Source organism: Bacillus rossius, chromosome 2 (assembly GCF_032445375.1).
Source record: "Bacillus rossius redtenbacheri isolate Brsri chromosome 2, Brsri_v3, whole genome shotgun sequence".
Taxonomy (NCBI): Eukaryota; Metazoa; Arthropoda; class Insecta; order Phasmatodea; family Bacillidae; genus Bacillus; species Bacillus rossius.
Window position 1 is genome coordinate 11,365,264 of NC_086331.1, and position 27,982 is coordinate 11,393,245.

Here is a 27,982-nt window from a genome sequence, read left to right on the forward strand (position 1 = left end):
TTCAGATTTTGGAATATGTATACATATATACGTTCAAGTAACAACATAATGTGTCTCTCAAATTTTATGAATTCTTATAATTCAGGCAAATAACTTAAATGTGTTTTGAAATTTCGGAGGGTTAAAGTTTTCAGCTTTTGTGGACTAGAACCCACCTTCTGGACAATGCTGTCTACCCTCTAACACTCCTTGATGGCTGAAGAAAATCTTGCCGGAAGAAAGCCAATTTTCGAAGTAGACATGAACTCCCCGGTGAGATTGTGTCACTTCGAGGAACCACGAGTGGATTTTGGCGGGAGCAGAAGTGTTGAAGACCGCGGGACAGGACTTTGACCCAGGCCACGAGCCGCGCCAGGGACTTGCGACACGCTTGCGCAGACACGTCCGTGCGTGGTCTCAGCACAGCCGTGTCTGCGCCGGCGTGGAGAAGCCCAAGATGTACATCAAGTTCTGTCCCTGCCCGAACACGCCCGAATATTCCACCTTCGGCCAACCTCGGGATTTGTTTTATTTTTGCGCAGGTTTTACCTGGGCCCAACCTATCTCTAGTTATAGTCTAGATTTAAGAGTGAGGGGAGTTAGTCATGGCGCCAATCGCTGCCATGGCTGGCCAATCCCCTCCTAGCACATGATGCATGCGACCCTCTCCTTGCATGGCTAATCCCAGCATGACTAGGCGTATAGGCTTCGGCCTGAGACGCACCTAGGTCCCTCCCTAACCCGGACCCTTCCCAAACACACTTAGTTTTTTTAGTTAGGTTAGGAAAAAAAAAGTTGTCTTCTAGGAGCTCCGACTGACGACGCAGGAGTCTCAACACATGGCCAGTAGCAGTGTTGGGCTTGTTGCCCACATCCCACAAGCGACTCGGCATGTACCACGCATCGCCCTAATCGCACACGAGTTTGCCGACGCTGGGTGAAAGTGTCACCCAAGCATGGCTGCCGTGATACTGGGTTGTTCACCCAGGTACGTTGGCCTCTACAGTAGACAGAGGCTAGTTGCTAGCAGAGAGCATCGCGTATGGAAACACTGAACCAGTGTGCTACTCTCAACTTTTTTCACAATTCGACATCGTAGCCTTTTTGTGGAACTGTGAGTGATCAGTGTCCTTGAAGTTCAAGTTCGCGTGTGTTGGAAACCAGTCTCTTGAACCATTAGCGAAATAAAAAATAATAAAACCAAAAACTCTTGTGGCTGGCGAGAGAAACCGGTTATTTTCAATGCATGTATGTACGTCCTAAACTCGTCTCTCAGACTTAGGATTGACGAATTCGGAGACTGTTGATTGGACCAAATTTATTAGTCTTGGGAGTGAGGCGGAATAAAGTTCATTGAAGTTAATCGACTTACTAAGTGGTTTTATACTGCAAAATGTCACACTACCTTATGTAAAACACCATAACCATGTACAGGTTGACTGGTTTTGATTAGTCGATAATGCAAAACTGAGCCTATTACTTTTTTAAAAAATTTACATTCATTTGTTGCACAATTATTGCTGTCGTGCACAAAAAGACACAATAAACCAATGAGACTTTATTGTTTGTTTCAATTGGAGTACTTAATTGAATCTGGGAAGAATTTTTGTCGTACAGTAGACAGGTACCTGCTTATAAATATGTTCTTTCTTCATACTCAATAAAACAAGACGAGATTAGCGGCTGTCAAAAATGACATAGGTTGACACTGAAAATATAAATATTTCCACAGACGGAATCAATTCTGTATACAAATACAAAACAGAAAAAATTCTGAACTAATAATGGCCTACCAACGGGGAACAAATATGGAACAAAGAGAAACGGCTCCGGAATCAATAACTGAATGGATTACTGTTGAATTATGAATAACTCGGAGTCTGTAGAGGCGATAGGGGAGGTGGTGTGAACAGGAGCACTGACGCAGCAAAAGACGGGGATATGAGTGGGCGTGGCCTGCGTAACATTGCACAATGTTCCCGTTTTTATTGTATTATAATTATTCTAATGTGAAGGGTATTTGTTGCTGTCTTTTCACATTTAAAACCTCCAACAAGTGATTAGAAATGCTGCAAGGATTTTATTATTTGTCTGTGGAATGTCGGGTAGTTTCCTTGTTTGGAATCCTTGTTCGTAGTGAGGATAAGTAGTATGTTCATCGATAAGGAGTTAAATAAATATAATGTTTATAGGCATAAATTACTCTTTTACAGTTATCATTGATCAAAAAATGAATCGCAAGCGATCAAATCTGTCAATATATATTAACATGCAATTTTTAATATTGTTTGAATTTTTTAGAATTATTTGACCGAAATTTACGAAATTTTAAGATGTTGGCTACTGGTAATAAATGAATGAGCAAGATAAATATTCAAGTATGTTAATTTTTAAATTGTATGAATATTTTAAGAATGTTAAATTATACTCGGTTTATTTTATTGATTTTTAAGATGTTGGGGAATGTTCAGTAATTTTAGCCAGTATTAAGTCATTTTTGAGGAGTTTTAAAAGTCAATGGTTAGTGAAATCCAGGATTTCGGGTGGTCAATGACACGCTCCACGCTCCACACCCTTAACCCTGTGTCGTTATGCTAGCTTTATTAAATTTTTACCTATTTTTCGTCAAACCCTAAGATATTGTAGACATAATAATACGTGAGAATTTAAATTTTCAAAGTGGATAATAGGATGCTATTACAAATTATACCACATATCCCTGAGAAATAATGCCCTTGCCATATGGGTACACATATTTATATGTTATTTAAAACCATTTAAAAAGAATTTTTGTATACATGTCGTACATTACAGGAAAATAAGTATAGGTTAAAATACATACCTATGCTATAGTAAAGTAAGTGTTGTTCTGGGCGGCTCGAGGCTCTAGGCCTGTCGCAGGCTGAACAGCTCACGGGATTCCGGGAAGCCACGAAACCCTTCCCGTCCACCTCCCCAGCGAGAGAGGTGCGTGTCGCCTGGCCATTAGCTGCCTGTCAACCACGGTCTTCCCCCCTCCTTCCCCCCCACATCAATCACCGAGCGCGGTCGGGCCTGTCACCTCCTACCACCTTCCCCCGGGCAAGGCGTCGCTCGGTCTCTCTGGAAGGTTCCAAGACTGCCTGGTAAATGCCCGAAGCCCCGAGCCCCGCAGAGTGCCGGGATGTCTGGAGACTTCTGGGGCCATCGCCTCAGGGGATGGACGAGGCTTGCGCCATCGGGTCGGGGACTCTTGCGTTGTAACATGAGGCTTCTGTGTGCTTCTAAGCGCGACCTCCGCTGGTATAAAAGGAACCAGCCGACGGGTGGCGAGTTTCCCCCGCGTGTCAACTAGTGCAATGGCCACTCACCTTATATTGGTTGCACTTGGTTGTGGAAAAAGTGGTTTTATTGTTATATCTTCGTCTCCCAACATCGTAGCGAGATAAAATATATACCAGTTTTTAATTGTAATCATAAGCTTTTAAACACAAAATGTTGCATCAAAATAGGTTTGGTAGTTTTTGTGTGATACTCAAACAAAGAAACAGACAGACGCACTTCCGTTACAATTTGATAATAACAGAGGCAGACATAGTGATGTCCGAAAGGTAACACAATACTTTATGTTTAGTTGTGATAGTAAAGCCAATTTTCCAAGCACTCCGATTTTCAGTGGTATTTTTGAACACGCTGATGAAAGGAAACAGAATTCAGTAGTGTTTTTTTTATTTTTATCTTAATTGTACATATTTTAGCTATTCTATTATTATGTATGTTTAAAAAATCCATATTGTTGAAACAATTCACATAGTTAAATAAAATTACTAGCAGAATAAAAGACACGGAAACATTCGTTTACACATAGTCGAAGTGATATTACAGATTAAAACAATCCCTAAAATTCATTTTTTTTCGAAGATATAAGTTTCGTCTCTTACTCTGAAAGCTAAAGTTATCCAGCAAATTTACTTTACAAGAACACTTAACATCTCATGTTAGACAGAATTCAAGAGGTTAAGATAAAGGTTACAATACCTTCATTAAAGCACGCATTTTCACTCACAATACAGCTGTACACATAAATTGAAAGATCAAATTCTCAGAAGGCGCTAGCGACGAAGCTCGCAGCCAGCCCGTGTGCCAGCCTGATGGAGGGGCGTGATGCAGGTAGCGTTCGTCCCTCTATTAGCAGCGGCACATCTCTCTCTCTCCCCATCCTTCTCGAAGGTCGGCACATTCTCAGAGATCCGTCGGTGTGAAGTGGCGTAAATAGGACGCCATTGTTCACGCAGCTTCGAGTGTTAAGTCGAGGATTCTGATGACGAGACACTCCATAGGGCTGCCAGACTTTTCCAGGGCGGGGATGGGAGGTACATAAACGGGAAGGATGACCTAGGAGGCTAGTGAAGTGGCGTAAATAGGACGCCATTGTTCACGCAGCTTCGAGTGTTAAGTCGAAGTCGAGGATTCTGATGACGAGACACTCCATAGGGCTGCCAGACTTTTCCAGGGCGGGGATTGGAGGTATATAAACGGGAAGGATGACCTAGGAGGCTAGTGAAGTGGAAAGGAGGAGCGACCCCTTGGCGAGCGATAGCGGGCGACAGCGGCAGGCTTCGTGTGTAAAGATCGGAGCATCGGGGATTTAAGCATCGACGATGTTGTGTGTGCGGCGGATGAGTGAGTAGTGCAAAGCAGTGTATTCAGACTGAGGTGCGCAGTAAGAGACGAACAGCAGAAAGAGCCACTGTCTAGCCGAGCTCCAGTGGGAAGGGTAAAAAGTGGACTTACGTAGGCGTGATTAATTTGAGGACAGATATTTAGATTGTTGCAGTTTAGGAAATAATGTAGTTATTGGTTAGTATATAAAATATTATTTATTTAATTGGGCTATCCTTCGGGACCTATTTACCCCACGCATATTTAATGTCAGAAGTGGGATAGCCCTTATTAATAGTTTTAGGATATGTTTGATTAGAATTTAAAAAAAATTAAAATATTTAAAGAATCATAAAAAATGTAATTTAGCTATTTTATAGTAAAGTTAGTGTTAGGAACTGCAGTAAGTTTTAAGTGTAATAGATGTAAATGTCAGTTCATGTTGACAAGGAAGATGGCGGCCGGCGAACATAGGTACATAATGACTTTCTTGGTTGAAATTAAGGATCGCCAAGAGAAACTGAAGTATGAAATTAAGGAACTGAGGAGTAGTCAGGAATAAACATAGAGTAACAAGAAGGACACGAAGAATAAAATTGATAATTGTCAAAAAGTAATAAATAATTAAATAAAGACCAGACAAGAAGAGGTGAATAATACCATGAAGAGTGAAACTGACAAAATGCAAAAGGCACAAGATGATATGCGAAACGAGCTTGTGGCTGCGCAAGAAGACTTGCCAAGTGAACAAGTGGCTGCTCAGCAAGTAATGAAAAAGAAAATAGACTAAACCATCATTCAGTTTGAAGGCAAAGTGCATTGTTTGAAACAGTATCTCACACAACGAGAACAACTGGCCAGACAAGGGCAACAGCTAATTCAGCTTGAACAGGCAAATGAACTGCAGGTAGAAGCTGTAAGCGAGTAGTGTCGTTGGATGATTAAAGAAGCTACAGCCGATGCAAACTGGAAGAGTGTGGTTGGAGAAGTCAAGGTATAAGGCACTAACCATTGGCCACCGAAAATTCAAGCCACGCACCTTCGACAGCCAATCTTCGTGGGCAGTTTATAAGTGAAAGTTCGAGGCAGCTGCGTAAGTGAATGATTGGAGTGAGGGTCTTGGCCCTGCGCGGATATTTCCTCAAAATTCTGCACACCATACGATTTCCGGTCCATAAGGACTATTCTATAAGTAGGAGCTCTTAAACTGAGGTATGATGACTGCCCCTTGGGCGAGGTGTACAGGACTGCTTTAAAACCTCGTTAACATCGATCCTCAGAAACACTTCAGGAATTCGTGGCTGGCATCAAGAGGCTTGTGCACCTTGGAAGCCCTTGCAGAGCTATGACAGCAGCTAGCTACTAGTGCATTTGTAGATGGACCAGTGGATCCAGAGGTCCAGTAAACACTTCGTTTGTCCCACCACAAGAAGAGTTTCGATGCCTGGTTCATGCCCTGGAGATATAATCGGCGCGAAATGCATCCAGGAACACAAATATCAAGACAATAATAACAATATTAGAACTAGACCACAAGAAACATGAAACTTGAGTTGCATGGCTTGATGTGGAAAACATGCCTGGTATGTCTGGATGACATTATTGTAATGCGAAATGATGCGGAAGAGCATCTACAAAATCTTTAGAAAGTTTTTAATAGGCTCCACCATGCACAATTCAAGTTAAGCCATAAGTGATTTTATTCCAAGATGATGTAACACTTCTAGGTTATATGATATTTAAGGTGGGAGTGCAAACATATCCTGTGAAGATCCAGTCGGTTAAGGAGTGAGCTCAACTTAAAAATAAGCAGGAGGTAAGGAATTTCTTAGGCCTTTGTACCTACAATAGGGACTTTGTGTCTGGATTCACAGTTATTTACATACCATTGCATCGACTGCTTGAAGAATAGATACAGTTTTTGTGGACTTCTGGATGTGATACTGCCCTTAACAACCTTAACAAGGCATTGTGTACTAGCCCCATAATTGCTTACCCCCATCAGATGGAGAGTATATACTTGACATAGATGCAAACGTACTAGGTGGTGTACTTTCCTAGTTCTGGATGGAAGCGAACGAGTCAGCTTTAATACCAAAAGCAACTATTGCATTACACACTGACCATTCTGCACTAAATGGCTTTTGCAGTTAAAGAGCCCAGAGAGACAACTTGCTGGGTGGATTGAGCATATTAAGCAGTATGATTGCTGAATCAAACACATGAAACATCGATCTCACGGCAATGCCGATGCCTTCTCTCACCGACCATGTAATGTAGACTGCAATGATTGCAAATGCAAATGGGAACATGTAAGCCCAAATGTGGCACAGCGATAAGACCCTGTCCTAGGGCCCATTATAGGCTAGTTAGACAGAAATACATGACACCCATCAAGGCATGAGCTATCCAGTAACCGGACTGAGAAATTTTATTATGAAAAATGGGATTCTTAAAGATGATGGATGGGTTATTGAAAAGGGCATGGAATAATCCAAGTGGGAAAGTGGTTACCATGCAGCTACTTCTCCCGACGAGCCTAGTACCAGTTGTTCTGAAAGAAAAGCATCATGGAACCTCAAGTGGTCATTTTAGAGTATACAAAACTCTAACCACCATTTGTTAGCAATACTATTGGTTGAGGTGCCATAGAAGTTTGGTGTTAATAGTGTAACACATGTTCAGCCAGTAAAGGGCCTCACCCTAGTCTTGGAAAATTGAGGTCCTACATTGTTGAAGGCCCATTTGAGAGTATAGCTATTGCCATTGCTTGGACATTTACCTAGATATAATATGTGAACTATTATATTCTGGTGGTAATTGGTTATTTCTATAAATGACCAGAGGCTTGTGCTCTTCCTAACCAGGAAGCCACCACCATGGTGGACTCGCTAGTCAACAACCTCATCTGCAGATTCGGGGTATCGATGGTGCTGCTCTCAGATCAAGGCCACAATTTTGAATTGACTATATTCCAGGAGGTGTGTAGGGTATTGAGGATAAAGAAAATCAGGACTACAACCTTAAGTACTAAGTCTGATGGCATGGTGAAAAGTTTCAACAGGGCCCTATAGGATCCCCTTGCTAAGGTTGTGGCTGACCACAAACAAGATTGGAATCAACACATCCAATTATTCCTGATGGCCGATAGGGCTGCTGTTCATGTCTCGACTGGACTGACTCCTTTGAGTGTTGTGTTTGGACAGGATTTAAGGCTACCCTGTAACATCAAGTTGAGCCATCCTCACAAAGAGCCAATCATTACCACCACCTATGCTAATCATCTAAAATAGCATATAGTAATCATACAAGATTAGGCTCGCGTAAACCTTCGATTAGTACTGAAACGAGATGATAACAAAGTACGACCTAAAGGCTAACTCGACCGGATTTCAGGAAGGTGATTTGGTGTGGCTATAAAATCCACATGGAAGAAAGGCAAATGCCCGAAACTTCAAGCGGTGTGGGAACACCCATACGAAGTGTTGAAATGGCTTAATGATGTTGTATACCGCATCCAGAGAGGAAAGAGAGAAGGAATTAAAGTGGTACATTTGAACCGATTGAGGGAATATTCCAGGAGAGATGTGTTTCTAGTTCAGTACGGACAGGTTTAAGGAGGGAGGAGTGTTACGAGTATGCTAGCGATGAGGCTGGCCAGCTAGCCTGCGTGCCAGCGTGTTGGATGTACGCCATGCAGGCAGTGCCCGTCCATCTATTACTGCTAAACAGTGATCCGATTATCAGCAGCATCTCTCTCTCTCTCTACCTTTCTCGAGAGTTCGGCTTATTCTCAGAGCAAAGTCTGCATAAAGTGGTGTAACTAGGATGCCATTGTTCTCGCTGCATCGAGTGTTAAGTCGAGAATTATTATGATGCGACACTTCAAAAGGTTGCGAGACCCTTCCAGAACAGAGCTGAGAGGTATGTAAACAAGAAGGATGACCTGCGAGACTAGTAAAGTGAAGAGGGTGAGAGACTCCTTGGGGAACCATAAGGGGAGACAGCGAAAATCTTTGTGTGCCAATAACGGGACATCGGAGCACAGGAGAACAAAGCATCTAGAATGGTGTTTTTTTCTTCTTGGATGTGTGATTAGTGCAAAGCAGTGTGTTGAGGCGAAAAGTAGAGATATCGACGGTCAAGATAAGCTCCAGTGGAAATACTAAAATAAGATTTATAAAGGTGTGATAAAAGTGTGAACAGGCATTTATACTGTAGAAATTCTAAAAAAAGGTTTATATTATATACCTTAGCTAGAAACGGCATACCTCATACCAAAGAGGTCCTACTATTTCATAGTATTTTGTACCACCATGCTGCCATGCAAACATAGGTGCGTTTAGTCGCCTTAGTAATTGACCATCAACAATATGGCACTTGCCATTACAACTCAAACCAATAATAGTCATTAAGTTATCGGTAATATGAATCCATTTCGGGCTGTGAGGGACGTAGATGACATATAAGACAAGTGGTACTTATAATTAGGGCTGGAATTTAACCAAGTGGTGTCTGCGAGTCAATGGGAGAAAGAAATAACTTCTAAGAAAAGTGGTATCAATGATTAGAGATGGAGTCTAGATATTTCTTGTCTTGGAGGCTATATGGAAAATGCTATTGCTTCTAACACAAGTAGTACTTATGATTAGGGCTGGAGTCAACCTGGAGATGTCTGTGGGACAGTAGGAGATGGAAATGGTATATAACCCAAGCAGTAGCTATGAACAGGAATGAATTGAGCCTGATGGTTTATATGAAGCAGTGAAAGACGGATATGGCATTTAACACAAGCGGTAGATATCAGTACGACCGGAGACTAGCCAGGTGGTGTCTGTGGGGCAGTGGGAGATGGAGATGGTGTCTTTCATAAGTGGTAGCTATGAGTAGGGAAGGACTATAGTCTGTAGGTGTCTGTGGGGCAATGAGAGTGATTTCGTCTATCACAAGCGGTAGCTGCGAGTCGGACTCGAGTCTAACCTAGATGTGTCTTTTGATCAGTGGGAGACGAGGATGGCGTCTATTAGAAGCGGTACCTGTGAGTTGGTTTTGAGTCCACCCTGGTTATGTCTGCGGGGCAGTGGGAGTTATGTAGGCCTGCAGTGGATATAATACCTACTTTAATACAAAGTGTGATATCCTCCTTACGGTAGAACAAATATTTATATGTTCTTGTGTTGGTTTTTATATATAAAGGAACATTTGTTTTAATTTTTAATGGCTTTCGACATGTTTAATTTAAATTATTAATATTTATATTTTAAAATAAATGATTATAAACTTTAATTCTTATACAGTTAATAGTTTTGAAATATGTGAATTTGTTAGTCTGGCATTTAGAAGAATGTTCTACCACAGATTTAATCTGTGTATTTATCCGCTCGATCTCTTAAGACATGTCTTTAATAAACTTGGTTCCTGCTTGAATGTAATTAAAACTTAGCTATCTGCTAAAAAATCACTGAATAATTAAAGCTTGAGGCAAATACAAAACCATTCATCTGCATGATGCTAGATAGAGTCGGTCCAAATGTAAATTTTTTCTCCCATTGGGTTATATAGCAAGCTTTATAAGTCATGAATTGCTTGAATTATTTCAAATATTTTTTAAAAGTGGACATTAACACAGTCATTTATTTCAGTCTATTAGTCTCGTTGGCTAATAAGTTAAGTTCGATCACTGCCAGAAAAAAATATATATTTGCAAAAATATATAAACAGCATAGAAATTCATGTTCTATTGGTCAATAAATAAAAAGACCAATGCATTGTATCTACATATAAAAATAAAAATAAATATATTAAACATCAATATATTTTAATAGGCATGAAATAATGTTTTATTTATTTTTGTTTTGCGAATAGAATATTGTTTGCGAAAAAATATGAAATAATTCAAACGCATCATATAGACTTTTTTTTATTTATTAGATGATATCCATCTAAACTTTAATTCTTGATTTATTATTATTATAGTTCAATGCGTGGTTGTTTTAATTTTTTACTGAATGTTGTCTTAAAAGCAGTATATTTACACACAAGTATTAACTTTACAAAACTTTACAAAATGTAGGTAAATAAATAACCATTGGCATGACGAAACCCTTGCATATGTGTCACAACAATGACATATCTAAATGGACATTAGTGTTTAGACAATGCATATGTATCTATTTTAGTTTAGTTTCAATTTAAACCTTACAGCTTATGTTAATTTATTGACGTTAAATTTAGGGAGAGGGCATGAAGAGATTATGCCTTTAAAACAAGCATATGCTACAATTACTGGAAACCAATATAAAAACATACAATTTTTCTTGGATACAATTTTGGTTAACCTTTATCACTTAAGTTATTTTTGTTGTAAGTCAATATAAGGAGACGAAAAGGCACTTTGGGTAGATAGTAAATAATCACCAAGTTGCGTGATAATGCGTGTTTGGCTACCTCAAGCAAACATGAGCTGTTATCGTCAATATCATATCTCATATCTGAAAGAATTTCGAAAGAAAAAGTCTATAGGGACCTTAATATTCAAAGAATAACAATAATACATGCTAATATCATAAATTTTTTCTATACGCGCTGGATAATCTTGTTAATTCGAGGTGTAGTATTAACACTATACAATTTACATCGTAAAATGAATTTTGTAATATATAAGTAAATTTTCCGAAATCCTCTGCCAATTAAATAACTTTTTTCGCAATAACATAACGTTAAAAGTAAAATAAATTGAACATCTTGTCTTTGACCATTGTGAATCATATGTGAACCCATATTAGGCTCTCACTTTTAATTTTAACTAAAAGCTGAAACAAGACCTCAGTTTGAAATTAATTGGCTATTTGCACTGAGTGACTTTTCATTTAAGACAATCGGAACCCAATTCAGGGGGGAAAAAATACTGGTGCAATACATACCTAGCATTCCTTCCCTTAATGTATTTCGATAAATCTAATATATACGACATATTAATATTAATTTGAACTAGAGAAGTTATAATACTACAATGTTGGTCTTCATAACTAATTTTAAGCCTACGACAGTACCATCCAAGGAAATATCTGGAAGATTATGGGAGAATTCAATATTCCAAATATATGAAAAAAAGATGCGTGTGATGAGCTCCACAAACACGGTCAATTTGGAGGGAGCCAAACGTTGCAACCTCTTTGGAGTTAGGACCGGCATAAGGAAAAGTGTTGGGCTTCTATCACTTAGTTTAATAATTTGGTCCTGGAGAAAGTTTTGATAAATGCACTAGATGCTGACTGCTAGCTCCATTTGAATGGCAGAAAGAGCTCCTTCCATAAATCATCAATAGTAGGTGCTATCAGACCTGTACTCTAATACATCAGCGGGACATGTCTTTCACAAATTAATGGAGATTGGAAGATACGTACGAATGCTAAAATCTGAGAAATGTATGCAATGCCAAGTGACACGGGAGATTTGTGGAAAGTGACTGATGTGGTAAGGAGATGTCCAAAAAAATATGAGAGTATATAGCTGATAAAGGATTTTGAGGGCATACTGAAGAACTCTCGCCCCTCAGGAAGATCACACAGAAGATGAATGGATCAGCTACAAGCAGATGGCAGCAGTTTGCTCTGGACAAAAGAGGCTGTGTAAAGGAGGCCGAAAATCAACCAGGATAATGGCACAAGCTAAAGGAAAGTAATTATATTACTTTAAGTTTAGAATGTTGCGATACTGAGTTTTAAATGTAATTTTGTATCGTATGAATAATTTTGTTTTAAGCATTGAAAAGGTAGAGATGAAACAAGAAAATTCTTGGCCAAGTTATTTCATCGGTTTTGGCATCAGATCCACATCAAGAGGTTAAACATATACCTTTAACCTTATCATTTAATTTTACTGGTCAGTGCTCTTCTTTCATAAACTAAGTATTTCACACCAAATAAAAACATCACACTTAGGTTTATGAGTCGGTTTAAATTTTGGGTACAGTTTTGTAAAATTTGTGTCCAAAGCAAATCATGTTAATTAATTCAAAGTTCACAAGATCCTCTTCACTGAAGAACTTTCACATAACAACAAAGCTTGTTTGATATGCAACAAATGTCCAGAACCTGCTTTAAATATAAATTCTTTACTATCTTTGGCAAATCTTGCTCGGTATCCAAACATTATGATAAAATGTTTGGGTAATGATTCTTCTTGGGACTGTATGCAGATTTAAATGCACTTATAAATAAGAAGACACATTAAATGGTTGCATGAAACTGCGAGATTGAGAATATATTTGAAATAGTTGCCGGTGCAGTGACCGAGAGTGGAAGAACGGTCGCGTGGCGCGTGTTACGACCTGCGGAAGTATCCGTCTTGCGGCGTGAACCTCTGGAAGTTCGCGGTGTACGTGAAGGGGTTCCGCGCAGGAGGGTTGTATCTGTACCTGCCCTCAGGGTCGCTGGAGCTGGGACCCGGAGGGCTGTCCGAGTCGCCCGGCCCGCCGAACAAGGCACCAGGAGACGTCTGCGGGGCCGGCGTGGTGGGGGGCACTGGAGTGGTGGTGCTAGTGGTGCTGGTGGTGCTGGTGGTGCTAGTGGTGCTGCTGGTGGTGCTACTGGTGGTGCTGGTGGTGGCGGGACGTGCCGCGTCCTGCGGCCAGAACTCGGGCCCGTTCACGTGCGTGAACGTGGAGAAGTAGTTCTGCACGCGCTGCACGAGGCCCTCCACCAGCGGCGGGAAGTGCGAGACGAGCACCTTGAGAGGCGCGTGCTGTGGCGCGTGTGGCGCGTGTGGCGCGTGTGGCGCGGCGAAGACCAGCAGAGGCGCCGGGACTGGGTCCGCATGCGGCGCGAGGTGTGGCGCGTGGTGTGGCGCGTGTGGCGCGGCGAAGACCAGCAGGGGCGCCGGGGAAGGAGCCACGTGCGGCGCAAACACATAGCTGCACAGACACACACACACACATCAGCTTCATCTACAAGTAGCTAACTATGGTTTGATATGGTGCTACGTCTCACGGTCATGCACCGAGGAGTAGTGTATATTGGTTCCTCCTGCTACTGGTGCAGGTGCGAGGAGCTGGAGCCAGTGTCCATCATCTTGGATTGTGACATCAGGGCGGCCATGCTGGATGACCTTGACCCTTGATCTTGACCCCGGCCGCCATTTTGAATTATGACATCATATACACCATTTAGTTTTTTTTCAGATCCATTCCCCATATAATTTTTCTAGAACTTTCAGCCATTTTGAATTACAACATCACATCTACCGTTTTATTTCCAGAGCTTTCTGCCATCTTTGATTCTGACATTTTGAATTATGAAGTCTGGTTCACCATTTTGTTTTCTAGAAATTAGGCCATATTGGTTCATCCAATTTGAGTTATGATGTCATGACTGCTATTTTGTTTTCTAGAAATTTATACTATCTCATATTCCAACATTTTGTGTTATGATGTCATGTCCGCCATATTGAAAATCCATAATTACTATTAAAATTTTCTAAAAAATCTAAATTTTCTAAAAATATATTTCAAATACAATTTTAATAGAATTTTCATTAAAAACGCACTTACATCATGGATCTTGAAGTTCTAGTTCGAACCTGGTGAGGGCAAAAAATGGCAATGGGTCCCTCCTCCATATAGGCTACCAGCAGACTGACCCCTCACCACTGATACCATGGCATATGTGAACTTAATTCCACCCTAACCTTCACCCCTACCCCAACTTCCCCACCCACCAAACTTCCGCACAAAAATTATTTTATTCTTGCAACTATTTCCCCCTTTCTCCTATTATTTTGTTCATGCAAATATTATTGTCCCCCTTCGGCTTTAATATTATTGGCTAAAATAATTCCTACTATACTCATTTCTTAGTGGCTGTCACCCTAACCGCTTTATTAATTGCTTTGGTCTCCTCTGTGCCTTTAATACTATTGACTATAAGTCTGTCCAGCCTTAATTTTTCTCTCACCCCTACCTCCTCGCCCTCTTTTAGTCCATAAATACGGTCTCGGCGGTCTGGACCCTTCACTTTGCAGCAGATCACTGGCTCGTACTAGTTAAACACTTAGTCTGCTAGAGTTCGCTGCAGTCATATTGTTTTATGTTTTACCCACTAGAGTGCAGTAGTGTTAGTTACCAGGCTGTAGTAGCATCCGACATTTTTTCGACCAACTTGTCGGCCATATTGAAATTATGTAATTATAAACCTAAAAATTCAGAAAAATATCCAAAAATCATTCAAAAGTTTACTTATTAATATTTATTTGATTGATTCTAACGATTCTGTCCTCGGTTCGATTCTTGGTCGATGCAAAAAAAGAATTGTATAATGTGTATCGAAATTACTTTTGTCCAGCATCATGTATGTGTAGTCTAATGTGTAGCTAAGTCATGGTTGGGATACTTCTGGCCCTATACACGTGTAAATTTCGCTGAGTATGACCACTGCTGGAATCGTCCGACTAACATCTAGTAGGCAGTTTAATTTCTGAATGTAAGCAAATGATAGGTTGTTAGTTGACATATTTCAGTGGTATGTGAGCTGAGTGTAGCCGAGTAGACTGATGAATGTAAGTTCGGGGTCGAATGTGCTTGTTTAATTGTATGTGTGTAAATTAATGCTAGTGACCTGATATTATTGTGGGTCATTTACGAAAATATTTGTCAATGTATACTATGTCAAGCAAAAACATGACTAGTATGGTCATTTGTCTCTTGGTTCAGAGACTGTTGCCGTAAGGCATGGCAAGGATCGATACTGGGTAGGTACAGATTTTCACCGTTGACCATGTAGTGGCTGTAGATATATCAAGTATCAACGCTGAAGTCCTCCTGAACTGAGAATGACAGATAAAAGTACTTGTATTTGGTTCTACCTCGCTATAGGGTCAAATATTGTAGCGATTGGGAGTCATGTGTGGTAGTCATTTGGAGCCAGTTGGAGTTATGAGTAGCTGTGTGTAATCAGAATACTACGTATTTGTGTGGTCTAAATTGTGTCCGGATTATTAAGGTTGCATGGTTCACAGACTCTTAGTCCTCTTGTGAGCTCAAACATAATGAGTATACACACTGTGTAGTTAGTTGTTTGAATATAATTAAAACATCATCTATATTTGCAAGTCTTTAAAATACCTTTAATATTAAAAAAATAATGAAAGTAGGTACCTACTGCAACAAAATTTTAATCATCGACAAAATGCAAGATGACACGAAAATCGTGGCTGCAGAAGGAACGCTAATCGTGCGACGTTTCCCCTGTGACAAATGTGGTTGTTATGCATGCAGAAGAGTTATTTGATTGGTCACTGTAAAAGCTAAATTCATTTGCAAGCTGCACAACGAGGAACCAATTGTAATGGTGAAGGATTTCTGTTATCTGTAACAACTGCATCATCGTCGTAAAATTGAAGCTTCTAAAGACGTAATGAAATCAGCTTCTGGTACAACTTTAGCAAGAGTGACGTCATCGCAAACTACTGCTAAAGCTTCGGAATGTGATGGTTTGCTGCTGCATGAATGTCGCTACTGTGGTAAAAAGTTTTGAATGACTACGAAGTACACAAATCCATGAAAATCATTGTGGGAGGAATATTGATCGTACACAACTTCTGTGTGGTAAGTATGGGGTACAAGTCACACGAAAATTTCACTTGAAAAATCGTTATAAAGTTTGTTAAGGTAGGGCTCTGACATCATCTGCAGACCTCTAAGGCATAAAACCTCTGAACAAGTGTTTTGAGATATGTATGAAATAGTTGTATTTTTTTTTCACTCTAAAAAGGAACTTTAAATATTTTTTTTTAAAGGAAGGTGTATGTAGCATAGACTGAGAACTGAATACGAACTATATATATATAAAAGTGTCAGATTTTTACTGTATGTAAATGTCTGAGTTAAAATAAAATATAGGTTGAAAGAATTTAACTAATTTCTCAAAACATACTTTACGTTTTTTTGTCTTATGTGCATAGCTACATGTGACAAGTAACTTTGCCTTTAAGTGAGGTCTGTAATGCACATATCGTTTACATCTTAGGTATTTTTTTTTTCCAGTTAGGCTGTAGGACCTATCGACTAACATCATTTTTTCCTAAGTATGTCATCTGAATGCATTAAATTTTTTTAACTGGAATCGGTTATGTGATGAAATTGGTTATCATAAATGTATATGTGTGAGTGTTGAGCCTATAATTTGTGTCCGTGAGCGCTCGTGTGTTGAATACGTTATGGAGCTGGTAAAGTGCTGGCACAGGTAATGACATAATATTAGAGCAAATATTTAGGAACTTGTTTTTGTTCTTCTTTGAAATGAGCTCACAACACCTTAAAAAAAAAATTAGTAGACTTCTGATAATTTACTGGCCTTACAACCATATCCTGACGTATATCGCTGTACACTACTGCATCGACATTAAAAATAAAAATAATGTTATCCAATTTACCGAACTTCTAACCTTTTGAATAACCTGGTGTTCTCGATGGATAGCTTCAGTGGGATCCAAACTTCTCGGTAAGCAACTCTTTGTTCGCGTTACTCACTCCTTTGTTACTGATCACGTATGTAACAAGAACACCGTGCACATGAGAAATGTGTTATGCCAGAAGGAGGCTTGCTGTAGATTTTTGAATTTTATAATTTTCAAAGTGACGGTTTCGCAGTAGGGGTAACTGTTGTACCTTGAGCATACTGTACTTGTAACATTTGCGGATTTTATGACTTGTCACCACCTAGTCGACTAAATCCATCACTAGGTTGTGCAGAATGATGCTAGGTGTCTCTGACGGCAGTTGTCTCTTTTACTGGAAATTGTGCGTTGTGTTGCTGATACAGTTTTTAAAATATCGAAAGTAAATTTTTCATCCGTCGTTCTTTAAGTTTTTTTTTTACCGAAAACGAAGCTGTATTATCACTTAGAGTCTGTTGCTGTACTTGTGATGAGTATATTCAAATTATATAATTAAAGTTTTCTTCTAAACACTAGCTCAGGCCGCCATGTTCGTAAAATGTTGCTACCTCTTGTACCTTGGCACACACAACATCATGTACCATTTAACATGTTCCCAGGTACGATGCTATCCTATATTTGTTACCGATCACTATGCCAAGAAGTAAGTGTGGCATTGAGAGGCCCCCGATTGATCCAGATGCTATGAGAAAGGCTGTAGAAGGGGTTCTGGAACCTTCTGGAATTAAAATATTAGCTAGAGACGCCTGCAAAGTATACAAGTGTAAATTGGCTAATTTGTCAAGACAAATTTCGCAGTTCAGGAATTATGAGAGTTTAACCTTTCAATACAAACCAAACCTCAACATACGAAAAATATTTTCTGATGCTGAAGGAAATGCTTCCTTGAATAAAAATAAACAAGTAGCAAAAGTGAACTATATTTTTTTCTATAAAAAGGTGTGCGAGAGTTAGCATACAAGAATTTAGGTACTTAGAATAGTAGTATGTGAATACTTTTAAGTTAATACGTATTTGTATACACTTTCCTACACGAGGCAAGGAAAAAAAATCAAAGTTGCTGCTATGTGTGAGGTAGGTACTGAACACGCGGCCCTCACCTCATGAGTGACTAGCACTTGGTGTGTGTGCTATGCTATAACGTTTCTCCTCTGACCAGCCTTTTCCTTGTGATATTGATGGGGCATGATTGTTTCAGAGATGATGATAAGAAATATATTCGGCAAAGAGTCCTTTACAGAAAATATTGAGTTGTTCAAATGTAGTAGTCAGTTTGGTTGAAGTGATAATTTAATAAAACACATAAAGACCTATGGACGTAAGTTTTATTTGTCTAGTGAGAAAAATGTAATTTTTTGGACGAATCTGTGTGGAGGGTATTAAATCATAGTATTGAAGAAATGGAAACGAGGGACTGTACTACATGGAGAAAATGATAGTCAGTTTCATAATATTGAGTGAATAGTTGCCTATATGTAGGGCTTGACTATAAATGAAAGTGTTGGGCGATGCGGGGGAGGGGGTTTTGAGGGGAGGATGTTGCGAAAATAAAATTAATTTCGTTAAGAGGTGGTAGGAGGGTAGGCAGGGAATTGGTTGGGGTAGAATTAAGTTCATGTATGCATTGGTATTAGTTGTAGAGGGTCAGTCTACTGGTAGCTTATGTGGAGGAGGGCACTTCATCACATTTTTGACCTCATTGAGTTTGAACGAGGACTCCAAGCTTCATGAATTACGTGCGTTTTTTAATTGAAATTTTATTAAAATTGTAATTAAATATTTTTGATAAATTTAAATTGGTTTACATTATTTTAGATAATAGGCCTGAATAAAGATTTTCAATATGGCGGACATGATATAATCCTAAATGGTGGAATCCAAGATGGTGGAAGGCTCTAGAAAACAAAATGATGGAAATTACATATAATTCAAAATTTGCAAAACCAGTATAATGCAATTTCTAGAAAATAAAATGGCAGACATGACATCATAATTCAAAATGTCAGAATACAAGATGGCGGATTCCAATACAGCAGAATTTTCAAGAACACAAAACAATGGATGTGAAAACATAATTCCAAATGGTGTAATGTTCTAGAAAATAATATTGCGGGATAAAAATGGTGGATAGTTCTAAAAAATAAAATGTTAGATGTGATAATTCAAATGGTGCAAAGTTCTATGAAATTATATGGCATAAGGTTCTATAAAACAAAATGGCTGGCATTACATCATAATTCAAAATAGCAGAAGGTTATAGGAAACAAAATGGCTGATGTGACATGCTAATTCAAAATGGCGGGATTCATAATGGCGGCTGGGTTCAAGGTCATCCAAAATAGACGACAATTTATGTTCGAGTTCGTCCAAGATGGCCGCCATGATGTCACAATTCAAGATGGCGGACACCGGCTCCAGCTCCTCGCACCGGCACCAGTAGCAGGAGGAACCAATATATACTACTACCACTACTGGCTATAGTGGGCTCTGAACCATCAAGTACCGACTCACTACGACTCTCGCCACAAGAGCATGATGCAACCAAGATGTCAGCAGCTTGGTTGTGCGAGGCGGCACATTGGTGAAGCTAGACTAGCAGGAATCGAGGTCTGAGAGATGGTCGAGAGGTGAGATGGGGTGATGGACCAACGACAGAATGAGTTGCTGAAAACAAGCAGGAGTGGCAAAAGAAACCTACAGCCTCAGAACAACGTCCGCCACGTTCCCCACCCTGCCGGGAATTACTGGGTGGCTAGCTAACTGACCGCGCCATCACCACGAGCCATTCCATCTCAAGGAGCACGAAGGCTTGCCAGCTGGCAGTCCATCCATGGTTTGGGTCTGCAGATAGCTACGACCGTTTTGTTGACATGGGGACAAGGATGCGTGCTGCTACGACCACAGTACGACATGGGCAGGGGCGTAGCCAGGATTGGGGGGGGGGTTAAGGGTTCAACCCCCCCCCCCCCCTAGCACCAAATCTTTAATTAATTTCTTATTCATCACTCAAACAAATTTCATATTAAAATTAATAAAAATTTTACCATTACAATATTTAAATTTAAGTACTGAAAACTGCTAAAATAGAACTATTTTACACCTTAAAATCCAAATTTTCCCGGGGAAGACCCCCGGACCCCCCGCTTTAATACGGGGGGGGGGGGGGTGGCATGCTTCTTAACACCCCCCATACACAAATCCTGGCTACGCCACTGGACATGAGTACCACACTCTTGATAGCACATCGCTCATAGACGTCAGAAACACAGTCTTCAGGTTTACAGACATTGCAGTTGTCCAGTGTAATGCCTCCTTCCCTCGTGCTGGTCCGAACACTCGCCACCAGATGCAGGTCAGTTCACATACAAATTGTTGCAGCTTAGTGTTTAGTTTAGTCAGTTTATTGCATATCGAACTTTATATTTTTGAAGTTAAACTTCTTTAGGCGCGTTATTAAATAATAATGATAGTGAATTTTTACCATCCAACGAAATGTTTACAGGATGAAAAAAAGTCTTCATACAAATAAAAATTATATATATGCTTTTAATCTTACACTTATATTGAATACTGGTTAAGACCATTAAAAACATTTATTTATTGTGAATATTAGAGACATATATTGTGTTTATAAACTTTTTAAAGTGTATTTATGTAAGTGAGATTATATTCCCGTGTGAATTATTTATTTGCATTATAAATTAATTTATTATTTTTAATAATTTAAATTAATAAATTAGATTAAACAATCAGCATATTTATAAATTTCATTGTTAGTTAAAATTTATCACATTTATTTCACTAAATTAAATAATTAAATGATATACATTAATATTAATATTGAAAACTGAGTATTTAATTAAATTTTTTAAATTTTATTGAATTTATACTTTACCAGTCGTATTTATAATATAACTCAAGTCCTAGTGTGTTCAGGAGGCCGTACGGCTTGACGCGCTGGCAATGTCTACATAAATAAGTGTGATGTTAATATTTCTGCGAGTGATGGCTATTTAAGGCGAGTTCAAATAGCTCTTTCCTCGCAATACCAGTGTTCAGTTTCACTCGCTGGAAAAGATTACGTGGCTGGTGTGACCAGGAGAGTTGCTCATCTGCCGTACAGAGAGGCCGCGCTAGCTGCGTGCACAGAGTTTAGTGTGTGGTTACTAGTTATGCGATTGTTGACTACTTTGGGGGAGTGAAACAGGCCTTTTTCCTTACAAGACCAGTGTTCAGTTGCACTCGCTGGAACACAGCGAGTACGAGGTTCTCTCACCTCCCATACGGCACGGCCGCGCTGGCGGGGTCCTCGTAGACATGAGCCTTGGCCTGTGACGTCACAAGTGCTGCTGCCAACACAATCAGCCGCAAACCCTGCAAAAACAGAGGTCCTATGTACTATTTACTTTTTTAAAATTTTTTTTGCTTTTGCATATCAAGGAACTAAGAGCCGATTTTGTTGCAAAACTAAGTAAGTAACCTTAAAAGGGCACAAATATCCAAAAGTCAAAACCTGGTGGTACAAAGGTGTCGCCTTAAAAATTTTGGCTTCAGAGGTATAGAAAGACACAATTGTCTATGATTTGTTGTTTTGAAAGATGCATACGGTCAATTTCACTTTGGAAACTTTTCTTCTTTTTTTTAATAAAAAAGAGCACGTGTAACTCATTTCACGTGATGTAAGTGAAACATGTCGTAAGGATTTAAACGGCAGAGAGAGAGAGAGAGAGAGAGAGAGAGAGAGAGAGAGAGAGAGAGAGAGAGTGAGAGAACGTCGGCGAAGGCACCGCAGGGGATCTCGATGTGCTGAAAAAATGCGAAGTGTAGACGAACTGCGGGCTGGAACTTGCGGAACTGCGGACTGCTGCGCGCTCGACGGAACTGAGCAGCATCGGAACTCGGAAGGAAGACTTCAGGGACCTGCGGCTGGGGCTACTGCAGGCTGGAAGTAGTAGCCTTCAACCGTCTCGGGGATTTTGGGACCCTCCCCCGCCCTGGCTTGAAAGGTACACTGCTGTCGACTGGAAGAAGGAAGATGAAGATGGCGCAACGTCAGGCTGCCGGGAACCCCGTGTGCCCGCAGTTCGAGCCGGTGTACTGGCTCGTCTACCCACCGCCAAGAGCACTCGAGCCAGGCCTAGCTGTCGGCGAGTCAGTGGGTTTACCCGCTTGCGGAGCTTGCTCTGCCGCCTTTTGCCACTGTGAGCACTGCTAGAACCGAGGCTGTCCCGCTGGCCTAGCCGCGGCTCTGGCGCTAGGGAAAGGGAATATTCACAGCAACCCATTTCCTTTTTCACAGGTGGCTGCCTGGGCAGCTGGGCTGGGCTGACGAGCGAAGTCGCCCGCCCCTGGTAACAATAACCCAGGTGTGCCCAAAAAATAATGCGGGCCTCAAGGCCCAAGCGCCCAAACCCTGCATGGTTGAATCTTTCTGCCCCGCCCAACTCTCCTTACCCGGACCTTTTTCCCTCTTGCACAGTAGCTTCTTGCTAGCTTTAATGCATGATAATAATTGATCCCAGCATGACCCGACCCAGGGTTTTCCCTGTGTCTGTGCAGATTTTACCTGGGTCACTTTGGTTAGCTTTCAGGCTAGGCAACCAAAGGGGCGTCAGCCATGTCTACAATAGCAGCAATGACTGGCCAATAAACCCCAATTAGCACACGATGCACGCGCCCTTGTTATGCATGGTTGAAACCCAGCATGGTAGAGTGTATAGGCTTCGGCCTGAGACACACTTAGGTCCTCCTCTAACCTGGACAACCCCCCTCCCCCCCCACACACACTTAGATTAACTTAGGCTAGGAAAAAAAGTTCAATGTTTCACGAAAACGTTGCATTAAAATTCGGCCTTGAAATTTTACTCCCATCGCGTCCAAAGAAGTTTCACTTCAAAAAAAAAAAAAAAAGCTAAATGAGTTTATTTCAAATAAAACGCTGGGGTTTTGTAGTTTCCTGTAAATAATGGTGCTGGACAGTAGAGACATTAAGGGCTCTCTATTCATGAGTAAATCGTGGAGTGAAACCGCCGACGGCAATCTCTTGAAGAGTTGCCAGAAATGCAAAACTTTGCACGTTTCTTCTGGCAGAAAAGCGTCGTTGCTTATGGGTACCCAGCGACCAGAGAGAACTCCTCGTGTTTTCACTTTCCTCGGGGAGGCACACGACCGCTCCCCGTGCAGACGGCAGAGTGGAGCCGTGTGACTTTCCATGGAGGACCTGCTGTGTTTTGTGTCGAGGTATACCCCTTTGTTTGTTTCGTTTCTTCGTTTTGTCGTGTTTTTGTCTCGTTTCAACTGTTGTGCTGAATTTTTTGGGTTCAATATTTTTGTGCTGTCATCATTATAGGTTTTTTTTGTTCTGTTAATTCCTTTTTCTTTGTTTTTCTTTGTTTGTTGACCATATTCCTGTTATGGAATATTATGTGGTGTTTATATCCTGTTGACAACAGCAATTTGTTGCTTAGCTTGTGTTTTTTGTCTTTTGGGTTTTTTGTAGTTTTCTTCTACAGACATACATGTGCTTAGCAATGGCGTATGTCCAAAAGCTTACATCAAGTTATACCCGTGAGGTAGTCAAGGACTCCTTGACGCAGCTGAGCACCGCACATTGTTATCTCAACCATAAACATACATTAAACTCAATATTAAACAAAAAACGATTAATGGATGGAAAAAAAATGTTAGTGTAGCCACCAGAAAATTATTCGTGAAGAACATCATATGTTTAGTTCCAAGTCGATGGAGTATAAATTGCCAAGTCTGGCACAATGTTATTCATATGGGATTCAGATTTTTTTAAAGCACAAATACTCTAAGTCATCTCATAATGCGGCATCTGTTGGTGAAAAGCAGAACTACTTGGCCTTGAAGCTTTCGAAATTTGACTGACTGTTCATGCTGTGAAAAAATGTATTATGTTAACTTAGCAGGACATTGAAAAGATGGCTTATTTAAAGAAATAACTTGCTAGGTTAGCATTCTGGCATACTGTCTGTCAAACATGACATCATCTGCGGGACCCCACACTGACCTGGTTGTTGCCACATGCACAGAGCAAGGAAGATAAAGAGTCGAAACTAAATGCTATAACTAAAGCTCATATTTTCTTTGGAAATAAGCGAACTGTGCGATATTTATAGGCAACTAACTACCTAAAAGTCGTTAACATTTCGAAAGTAAATTTTGGCAAACTTAATTTTTTTTTTGTAGTCGTTCGTTGCTGGGAATTTTCAACACAAATGTTCAAGATTATCGTGTTTGCAATATGTAACAAACAAAACTCTATTTTAAAATGCTGTATTTTTTGTTTGTATTGCAAATAACAACCATGTTTATATTTCTTCGCTACCAAGATAAATCAACACTGACAAAAATTATTCCAAAGTTACATATAATATTTTGCCATTATATTCAATACGCCACTCTTGTTAATAAATTATTTATTAAATTCTTAACTATGAATGTTTGTAAAATTACTTTTTATTTAAGTTATTATGTTTAAGATATTTCAAATTTGACTGTATATTTCTGACGTTGGCATCTCACAACCACACACGTTGCGCCCCCTGGCCACATGTCTGCACTGCAGTTGCCCTGCGCAGTGCCGGCTTGCCGCACATCGCAGTCTCATGCTGCGCTCCGTGGTTGCCAAGCATGGCCTGAGTCATGGCGGCGATCAAGGCAACGCTGAAGGCCTGTGGCTGTGTCCGCCATCTTGTTTGCCGTGAGGTGACATCAGGAAGTGCGGAATTCCACCCGCCGCCTTGACTCTCAGCCAGCGTCCATGGACGAGGTTGGAATCGCGGAATCGCTCAGGGAGTCTTCAGTTTCAGTATGCAGTCGGCCACACCACGAAGGCTGAAGGGGAATGCTTAGATAATTACGCAGATATGGAAGCCGTGCTTCTAGCATCTTTAAGTGGTCCACTTCCCATTCGCAGCTCTTGTTTACTGATTCCTTCACAAGATAAAGCCGTTCGGAGTACATGCTGGTGAGAAACAGTGGTGTGGTTAGTCAACGAGTGGATTCTTGCCATTGTGCATTTTCGAAATTTTCATGTTTCATGTACGTGCACTGTCTGAAGTTGATTGCATACTGCTTGGTGCAGAGAATGGTGGTGGTGATAGGCTACACTCGCCATCGTGATGTGTGCTGCTGTATTGTCTTTCTGGACCAGACAATGCTTATCTTATTTGGTTTTAACTGCTGCATTCCCAGAATCTACCACTCTTTCTGATTGTTTCGTTATATGGGCATCTTTTCCGCCTCGTGCCTGGTCTCTTTCAGTCAGCGCTTCACGCTGTCACCTTTATTTCTCCTTTTTGGTTTTACATCAAACCGACCTTTTTTACCTTGGCAGTTTTTTAAAAAAAATTTAATCGAAAGGAAAAGAAAGAACAATTACCTAAGAAACCAAAGTTAAATAAACAATTGTGTACTTATGTCGTTACAAATTCCTGGTTGGTGTTATCGATGCAAGATCGAAGAAAACCTAGGACAAGTAGGAGATGGTCACAGTCAACTATTGGGTTAGATAGCGAAGGAAGATGAAGGTTCATGAGCTAGAACAAGAAGATATGAGATTAACTGGCGGTCTCTTTTCAAACAGAACAACGAACCTGTTGCTGGACAGGACATTTGTTTGGAAGGCATTGTTAAAGAAATAATATATAAAGTTTTGAATAAACTTTTAACACAAACACATCAGCTCTAAAAAAGAAAACATAAAAGTTTTAAGAATTCAACTGACATGGTAGCACTTAAGTGTCCTCAGTGTTATCTTGGGACGAAATTGATCATACATCATCACTCAGAAGTGCCACTTCTAGTGAATTTCACGTCATTATTTCGCTAAACATATGGACTGTAAAAATGTTTACCTTTAATTTACGAAGAACGCTGGTTACAAATTATCCAGGGATCTTTGTTACTTTACGGCTAGCTTCGTAAAATTACGGACGGTAAGTTCACTTACTTATTTTGAACATGAATCCAAAAGAATGTTATTCTTTCATATTAGTAGTATACAAATGGGTATCCTGGGACTGATTCTGGTTTATGGGTGTGGATAGGTTCAATGACCGATTGCCCTGAAGTCACGGCTGTCATCTTGGAAGCCTTGACATTTGACCTTGACCCCGGCCACCATCTTGAATTCAGCCATCTTGGAATCCGCCATTTAATGACATCATCGTTGAACTTTTCGTTACGCCCGCCAACTTGGCTTCTAGAACGTTGCACTTACCGTTACGGCCGCCACATTGGATGTGTATGACGAATTCATTGCACTTTTCGTTACGGTCGCCATCATGAATTTCGCCATCTTGGAATGGAACATCTCAATCCCCGAATATAACTCCTTTCGTTATGGACGCCATTTTGAATTCGACCATTCTGACATAGAGCGCCCCAATTCCAAATGTTGCACTTATGTTTATGGTCGCCATTTTGAATTCTACTGTAATATCCACAATCTTAGATCTGATATCACAACCACTTTTTTGATTGTGATTTCAAGTCCGCCATCTTGTGGTCGTCTACTGGAGGTCACCATCTTGGATGACATTATGACTGCCATCTTGTTTTTTGGTGTTCTGCTTGAGGCCGACATCTTGGATACCACAATCTTTGTTTCTGATGTTTGTTCCTTGAGAGCTCCAACATCACTCTGTCTCATGCATGTAAGGTCGATATTTCATAATCTGTCAATCTTATTATGTTACTTATTGACATATTAAATATTTTTTATACAACATACATTGGAACCGAGGTGATTCGAACCATAACAGCTTGGACCTCTGAGTTAGAAAACACACATATTTGACCGCATGGCTATTGAGACATTTGCCAGACAGAGAATCGATTAAGGTACCTATACATAAAATAACACACATATTAGGACTAGAATTCTTTTTGAAGGAATAATAGCATCATCCACTAGATGGTGCTACCGACATCTTTATTTTCAATTAAGGTTAGCAGGAGCGCTAGTTAACACACATCACCTGCTAGAGGGCATCGCCGCCATCTTGTTTTCAGTAATCGATACAAGGAGCGCTAGTGTTACATAATACATAAGCCATCTGCTAGATTGCACTGCCGAGATATTGATATAATTTTTACCAACTAGACATCAGTAGAATAACATGCCATCCGCCATTTTGTTGGCCATCTTGGCCGCCATCTTTAAAATCTGTAATTTTAGCTAGAAATTCGGGAAAAATTCCCAAAATTCTCAAAAATATCATTCATTAATTTAATGATTGATAGGATGGACTCCTTTGCTCAGTTCGATACCTGGACTATGCAATAAAAATTATTAAAGTTAAAAAAAACTTTTTTAATCAAACATAGTCAGAATCCTATAAATGGCTTAAATACCTCATCTACCAGCCTCCAGTAAGGCAATGATGACATAAATCGCCATCTTGAAATTTCTGTAATATTTAAGCTGGAAATTTGGATAAAATTCCAAAATTAATCAAACATGTCGCTTTTTAAAATAAAGATTAATTATATATATATATCCATCCTTTGTTTGATCCTTCACTGATGCAAAAAATTAATTAAATTAAATATCACACACATTTACCAATACAAGACAGGTTCGAGAAAAAATCAAAATTACTCATAAAAAAATTATTATGTAATTTCTACAACTAAAAAAGCAAATTAGAAGAGTTTCTCAATTTCTACAGTCTTCTTAGAAGGCAAAGCGTGTCTCTTGCATGTGTTTTCAAGGCAATTTTACATGACAGTCGATTAATCCGGCATGTCCAGTCAACAACACGACAAAGTAAGTACGTTGAATGTGTTTTCATGGCATTTCTACATGACAAACGATTAATCAGGCAATTCGAGTCAAGCAACAAGGCATGTCCAATTAGATTACCATACCAAACCAACT

At 40.0% G+C, this 27,982-nt stretch overlaps 1 protein-coding gene across 1 annotated transcript in view; it reads right to left on the minus strand.

Annotated features, from left to right (window-relative positions):
- Window positions 1-3,676: 3,676 nt before the first annotated feature.
- Window positions 3,677-27,982, minus strand: part of LOC134528836 (putative uncharacterized protein DDB_G0290521) — a 48,973-nt gene continuing 24,667 nt past the window's right edge. Inside the window, exons 2-3 of the mRNA XM_063362502.1 lie at window positions 21,350-21,447; window positions 3,677-13,534 (exon numbers count right to left, since the gene is read on the minus strand). Coding sequence (XP_063218572.1) covers window positions 12,946-13,534; window positions 21,350-21,447 — 687 coding nt within the window. The 3' untranslated portion in view covers window positions 3,677-12,945. The remainder of the gene's footprint in view (window positions 13,535-21,349; window positions 21,448-27,982) is intronic.